General features: G+C 37.1%; 2 protein-coding genes across 3 annotated transcripts in view; both read right to left on the bottom strand.

Annotated features, from left to right (window-relative positions):
• LOC135203949 (dentin sialophosphoprotein-like) overlaps positions 1-447 on the bottom strand; it is an 11480-nt gene extending 11033 nt beyond the window's left edge. The window contains exon 1 of the mRNA XM_064233879.1: positions 134-447. Within this exon, the coding sequence (XP_064089949.1) occupies positions 134-447 (314 nt within the window). The remainder of the gene's footprint in view (positions 1-133) is intronic.
• LOC135204145 (SKI/DACH domain-containing protein 1-like) overlaps positions 1-7500 on the bottom strand; it is a 177677-nt gene that overhangs the window by 73303 nt on the left and 96874 nt on the right. The window lies entirely within an intron of this gene.

Below are 7500 nucleotides of genomic sequence, written 5' to 3'. Positions count from 1 at the left end.
CGTCTCGATGTAACCCTTGGTGTCGTCTGTGGTTTCATCTACGGTGTCAACTTTGGTGTCATCTATTGTGTTCACTATGGTGTCGTTTGTGGCTTCGTCTGTAGGTCATCTACAGTGTCATCTGTGGTGTCACCCATGATCATCTACGGTGTCATCTGTGGTTTCATCTACGGTGTCATCTGTGGTGTCATCTATGGTGCCATCTGTGGTGTCATCTATGGTGTCATATGTGGTCCCACATATGTTGCCATTTGTGGTGTCATCTGTAATGTCACCTGTAGTGTCATCCACGGCGTCATCTATGGAATAATCTAAGGTGCCACATATCGTGTCATCTATGGCGTCATCTGTGACGCCATCTATGGTGTCACCTGTGGTGTCATGTGTGGTCCCACATATATTGCCATTTGTGGTGTCATTTCTAGTGTCACCTGCAGTGTCATCCATGGCGTCATCTATGGAGTAATCTACGGTGTCACCTATAGTGTCATCTGTGGTGTCATCTACGGTGGCATTTTTGGTGTCATCTTCGGTGTCATTCGGCGAACTGTTAAGCCTTCAGTGCCACGCCGGTGTCTCTTAGCGGGGACGAGTGCCAGGCCGTATAAAATGATGGTTGCGCTTATCCTCAGCTCGTTCTGCGTGCGATTATCTAATGTAGGGATACGGAGGATATTTGTTGAGTGCTCTCTCTCTCTCTCTCTCTCTCTCCTCTCTCTCTCTCTCTCTCTCTATCTCTCTCTCTCTCTCTCTCTCTCTCTCTCTCTCTCTCTCTCTCTCTCTGGCACTATTGTTAACTGCCGATCGTCGTTATGATTTAATTACATAGTAGTCTCTTTTGTACAGTATGAACTAATTCTAATTATAAAAGAAAGGGAAGGATAAAGGATAATTTCCCTGTGAGAGAGCTCAAATATTTTGGCCTAAAGAGCAACAGTGTAAGCGTCCATCATTAAAAAAAATCCATCTTCTATCTGCTCTTAAAAAAAAAAATTCCAGTGGATTATTTACAAGGTGGCGATATCGAGACAATCATGGTTGGCTCTACCAACCTACTGATGATCATTAAAAAAAAAAAAAAAAAAAAAAAAAAAAAAAAAAAAAAACGTTTCGTACAAATACTGGTTCGATAATTGAATAATGATCAGTCCAACTGATCATAGTTCCACCAAATTTCTCCTTTCGTCCGCGGAATTGCACAGCTTAACTATCACTATGTAACAAGAGATTATTGTTTCGCGTTGAGTTAAAGATACAGGAAATTTAGGGTAGGATATTGATGATTTGTTTATTAGAATTAAAATGGCAAAAATAAATAATGTGCATGTTAAACAGTACAGAAAAATTACTTCTAATAAAATATAGTTTGTAAATTTTTATTTTCGTTGGTGAAACAAGGCTCTATGTGACTGTAGATTTTAGCAGGTTTCTCAAAACGTTGGGAGAAATTGTACATCAGATTGGAGACATTCGTCATTGAAAGCTGTTCTATTTCCTATTTCAACTGGAAAATTAAACATTCAATCTTCTCTACTTTCTAGCCAAAGTCGGAAAACAAAAAAGCGGGCAAGGACTGAAGAAAAGTTAGGGGACTTGCCTACAAGGAGGAGGTAACCTGCTTCTTCGAGGAGGAAAGTCCAGAAGCCACGGAAAACAGAGTGGAAGAGAACGTCTTGGGAATGAAAATGGACGAAATAAGCCACTAATCTTCTTCTTCTTTTTTTTTTTTTTTTTTTTTTTTTTTTTTTTTTTTTTTTTTTTTTTTTTTTTTTTTTTTTTTTTTTTTTTTTTTTTTTTTTACATCAATGGATTTAACCTGTTCTCGTAAAGTACCACCTAACAAGTGATGGGTATTGAGACGCTGGTGGCATGGGGTCTCAGCTGAAATGGTACCTTAGAAAACCAGAATTCTTGTTAAAAAAAGCTACTCGTGTAATGACGCGACTGTACAAAGGATACGTTGACGATAAGACGACAGCTGGCAACGAAATATTCCAGTCCGGATATGTAAGATATTTATGCAAGATGCCAAACCACCTCCCTTGGAGACCCTTAGTCGCTGTAACGTCATTCACCGATGAGTGACTGATCTTTCCCTAACGTCGTTTTCCTCCGTAATATTTCTGGTGCATCATCAAAGTGCTGTCTTATCGAAAAAGAGAAATTTCGAGAGATATGTAGCAGAAGTTAACAGTAAGTTAATAACTTTTACCGCTATGAACATCCGAGAGAACATCATTTTTTTTCCCAGAATGTCCCAGATAATCAAGTTGCGAAAATACTTTTTCAATCTTATCTAAAACCGTATTTAGATTTCCAGGAGGCTTTTTAATCACATTCTAAAGTCTGAGGATACTTAAAATTGAATTTTAGCATCAAAGTCAAGAGAAGCATATTCAACATTGCACTTATATAGAATGTGAAGGTAGTTGCTAACAATCTATACAGTTTATAAAAATATGAAATGTTTATCAAAGATATAATGGATAAAAGAAAAGTTACTTCTCATGTTGGATAGCCACAACCCCTACTCTTCTGTATAAGGTTCGTATAAGTCATTCTTGCTTATATCATTCCTGTATTAAAAGGAAGATCTTTACCTCTCACCCACCTCCCTTAAACCAGGAGGTAAAGAGAAAAAAGAAGGACTGAACTAGATTTTACTAAATGGCACCACTTATTATTTCTACGGAACTGGGTTCTTACGGCGAGGGAAAACGGGAGCGAGACAAAGTCTCGGAGTTAGAATCAGAAGGAGAGAAACGCTAACGAATTTCAATTACATCTGCACGCATCGCAATCCGCCACCTCCCGCCCCCGCCCCCTTCCGCAACTGCACGGAGTCGATCCCTTCAGTAACGCCACAGCTACTATGAGACGGAATCTGAAATCCCGTGACAGCGTCTTCCGGAAAAATATAACCTTGACGGAAATAATGATATTAATTATGAGAAAAAGAAGACTCCAATCCCGTGGGAAGGAAGCGACCCCTCCCCCACCCTCCCCTCTCTAAAGCCAAGATGAAACTTCCTCAGTCATTCAAGCAATAGTTGAACATTAGTGTACACAAAGCGTCCAAAAATCTAACGGTAATAAAAGAGATGGTAGAACCTGCTGGGAAGGAGATAAAAACATCTTTCTCAGTTGTTGTTCTCGCTGGTATGGAAGTAACACGAACATTGAGTTTCTTGTTAAGTGAGCTTTCATAGGTGCTCTAAGAATATATAAGCTCTTCTCGGAGTTGCAGGATCATTAAGAAACGAGGAATATTAAGAGGACTTGCCAAACCTAAATCAGATTATGAAATCTCCTAAATTCCTGCACTTCATTCCTGCAATCATAGCTCCTACATCAAAACAAAGCACTTGCAAGCAATTTTCACTTTCCTTAAGCCCTCCTTTTACCAGTTCCACGGTTACGTAAAATCTTTGTGCAGAACTAAAACTTCTTCAGAATTCGTATTTCATGATGATAATGAAAGTGACCGTCATGATGACGGCGATAACGGATATAAAGGGGCAATCCTTTTTATCTTCCTGAGCAGTGATATCCATGAATGACTGATAATTAAATTTCAGAGATGAATAAATAAATAAATAAGTAAATAAATAAATAAATAAATACATATATATATACTCAATACTAAAAACCGTTACTAATGTGGGATACATTTCTTGACCTCCACTGACAAAAGACTGGGAAAAAATTCTCCCAGTATGGTTTCAGGAGAGAGAGAGAGAGAGAGAGAGAGAGAGAGAGAGAGAGAGAGAGAGAGAGAGAGAGAGAGATTATCTTTACATCAATTTTGCAATCATTTCCTGATAGCATTGCTGATACTTGGTCGTTGGATTAATCAAATTCCAATGCACAAGTATCAGCAATGCTATAAAAGAACACGTATACCGTAGCATTTGGTTAATTTTATGATATGCATAATCCAGTGGCTGGTGGTAGCCAAAATTTCATGGTAGGGGTAGCAAGTGTGTCCTACAACGCCCCCCAACACTTTCCTAGCCCCTTCTACATGGCACTTCCATTAATAAACTTACTTTTCTCATGATTTATCATAGTCATTTTAATCAAAGCATCCTCTCTTGATGAAACCTATAGAAGTACCTAAGTAGAAAATGTTGAATCGATTAATCCAAATTATTTTCAAAATGAAGCATTCGCGTATATTCAACGGAAGACGAGACATAAACAACTCGCATTTATATACCGGGAGACAAAGCATACGCAGCTGGTATTTATATAAAAGAAGAAAAAACATACGCTTTATAATATATATATATATATATATATATATATATATATATATATATATATTATATATATATCAGGAAAATAAAACAAATACAGCTTGTTTTTATATACCGGGAGGAGGGAAGACACGCACACCTTTTTTTATATATCGGAAGACAAAACATGCACAGCCTGTATATTCACATTTCAAAGGACAAGACATTCACACCTTTTATTTGTATATGAGAAGACAAGACATATGAAGTTTGTTTTTATATGTCGGAAGGTAAGACATACGCAACTTGTATCTATATATCGGAAGGTAAGACATACGCAACTTGTATCTATATATATATATCGGAATTCAAGACATGAGCAGCTTGTATTTATACATCGGAAGACAATATATAGGCATCTTGTATTTATACATCGGAAGACAATATATACGCAGCTTGTATTTATACATCGGAAGACAATATATACGCAGCTTGTATGTACTATATACTGGAAGAAGACAAGAATGCACAACTCGTATTTATATATCGGAAGTTCAGAGATACGCAACCTGGATTCATATGTATCTCCATAATTACGCGACGTCGGCCAAGCGAAGCTGCTGCTGTGTGAGATCATCGTTGTAAGTGTTGTCTTGCGTCACGCGAGATGTTTCTGTATACCATAAACTTGTCAAATTGAGCTTAGTTTTGAAATACAGCAATACTTCAGCTAACCGGACACTATTGGGGGTCTTGCATTTCTTATAAGCAGCAAAGGCCCCTCATTATCCAGTAATGAAAACACATCCTTCGTGTTAAGAAAAAACCACCCTTTATTATAACCTGCATTTGAATATTTTAAAGATATCTTACAAATAACAGTAATTCCTCCACAAAGTTACTAGATTAAAACAACCTGTAATCTACACCTGACATTCAGTTAAAGAATTTCTAAAAATGTATCTTACTTGAAATGGCAACATAAAAAACAAATAGCGATAATATGGAAGATGATAAGTACAGAAATCCGCTAAGCTTGAGGTCCGTTTAACTAAGGTGTTACTGTATCTCAGATTAAACAATACGGTTGTTACGGGAAGCATAGCACTTGGGAAAATATTCCTAAAAATATATATATATATTTGTTGCTTTTACATCGAAACACACACACACACACACAGAATAAGTACTACATCAGTGAAAGAGTCAAAATGACACAGACATGTAATTAATTTTAGGATAACAAAAGATCTTCCATAAAACATACTGTAGTTATTGAATGTATAATTTAGGCCAAAAGCCAAGCACTGGGACCCATGAGGCCATTCAGCGCTGAAACTGAAATTGACAGTAAAAGGTTTGAAAGGGGTAACAGGAGGAAAACCTAACAGTTGCACTGTGAATCAAATGTTAGGAGAGGGTGGAAGGTAAGACGGCAGAAAGAGAATATGAAAGGTGACGCAATAAAAGGAACGAAAGGGGTTGTAACTAGGGGCCGAAGGCACACTGCAAGGAACCTCAAGTAATGCATACAGTATAACCGCATGAGGTGCACTGACGGCACTATAATAACCCCTTTCGGGGATACGGTAGTTATTGATGTTGTTGTTGTTCTTGTTATGGGAGGGGCTCTTCCGTCTACTCGTGGAGCAGCCATATACAGAACATACAGAAACTTCAAAGAAGTTGACCAGGAACGCCCACAGAAACAACTCGTTAAGAAAGTGCACCCTTCGTCAGGAGATCAATGAAAATTTCCCCTCAGCCGCCAAAGAAGCCGAAAACGATAAGAAACACAGCCTTTATCTCGACGTTTCGAGATTTCGTGAAGGGACCTACATGCTGAACTCCTCAAACTCTTTCATTATCTTTTTACTTATTTTTTCGAGGGCGGTTATCTTAGATGTTTTACTACAAAGGTCAAGGACGTGACAGGAACTTCAAAAAGTGGGATGAATATATTCAATGTACAACAGGTTTAATTACAGCTGCGTTTTACCACAGCAGCTTCGAATTATACGTTAAGGTTTTCGGGGAACAGATGCATGTGTACAATTGATAATGAAGGTTATACGAAAAGACACCTTCGAAATTTCGTTGTATATACGTAATCAAGGCAGCAATAATAATAATAATAATAATAATAATAATAATAATAATAATAATAATAATAATAATAATAATAATAATGGAAATTGTACCCATAATCATAGGAACACTAGGCACGATCCCAAGATCCCTGAAAAGGAATCTAGAAAAACTAGAGGCTGAAGTAGCTCCAGGACTCATGCAGAAGAGTGTGATCCTAGAAACGGCGCACACAGTAAGAAAAGTGATGGACTCCTAAGGGGGCAGGATGCAACCCGGAACCCCATACTATAAATACCACCCAGTCGAATTGGAGGACTGTGATAGAAAAAAAGAATTAACAAACTTGAAAGGTCCTTGAATTACTAAACAAGTTCTTGCAGATCAGAATTCCCATGTTATAAAAAAGAACAATAAAAACAACAATACTAAGGTCTTGTTAAAAAGGATGGCTGCATCACTCAGCAATTTTGTATAGACTCTACAAAATTAATGGAGCTGATGCAGCCATCCTTTTTAACAAGACTTGTTTAAAAGAGGGTCTACTGCCAACAATACTAAGGATAATTACAAGACTAACTAGTATAACCCAACTGACTCTAAAATAACGGTAATATAACAGAGATCCAAACGCCAGGTGCCTACCATAGGGATGTACCATCCAAAAACTCGTAGCAAGGAGCAAGGTACCTTCATTCTGTGAGAGCTCGACCCAGGGTTGGAAGACGGCAAGAATAAAATCTGAGCTAACTAACCATAGACTATCAGTGTTACACTAGACAAATATGGACACACACGACATTTTATATAAAAATTTAATATAGGAGTTTTTAAAGCTAAAACAGAGAAAGCAAATGAACTTTCTCACGACTAAATTTTCATAACAATATATCAATTATCAGAATTGTCTCAGCAGTTCTAAAATGATTTATGTTTATTATTATTATTATTAGTTGTATTTTACACATATAACAGTTGTATTTTTTTACATATAACAGCATGAAACAGATAATTGTCATGATATGGTAATTCCTTTATGTACACAGCAACTGGACTTCCAATTTTTAATCAATCTAATTATAAGGTAGTTCATTTAAGTAAACACCAACTGGACCTCAAATTTTCCAACTCAATCTAATCACAAGGTAATTTATAATTTATTTAGGGATAGAAC

The sequence above is a fragment of the Macrobrachium nipponense genome, chromosome 44 (genome assembly GCF_015104395.2).
Source record: "Macrobrachium nipponense isolate FS-2020 chromosome 44, ASM1510439v2, whole genome shotgun sequence".
NCBI classification, from domain to species: Eukaryota; Metazoa; Arthropoda; class Malacostraca; order Decapoda; family Palaemonidae; genus Macrobrachium; species Macrobrachium nipponense.
Note: the sequence above shows the minus strand (reverse complement) of the source record. Positions and strands in the feature narration are given on the sequence as shown.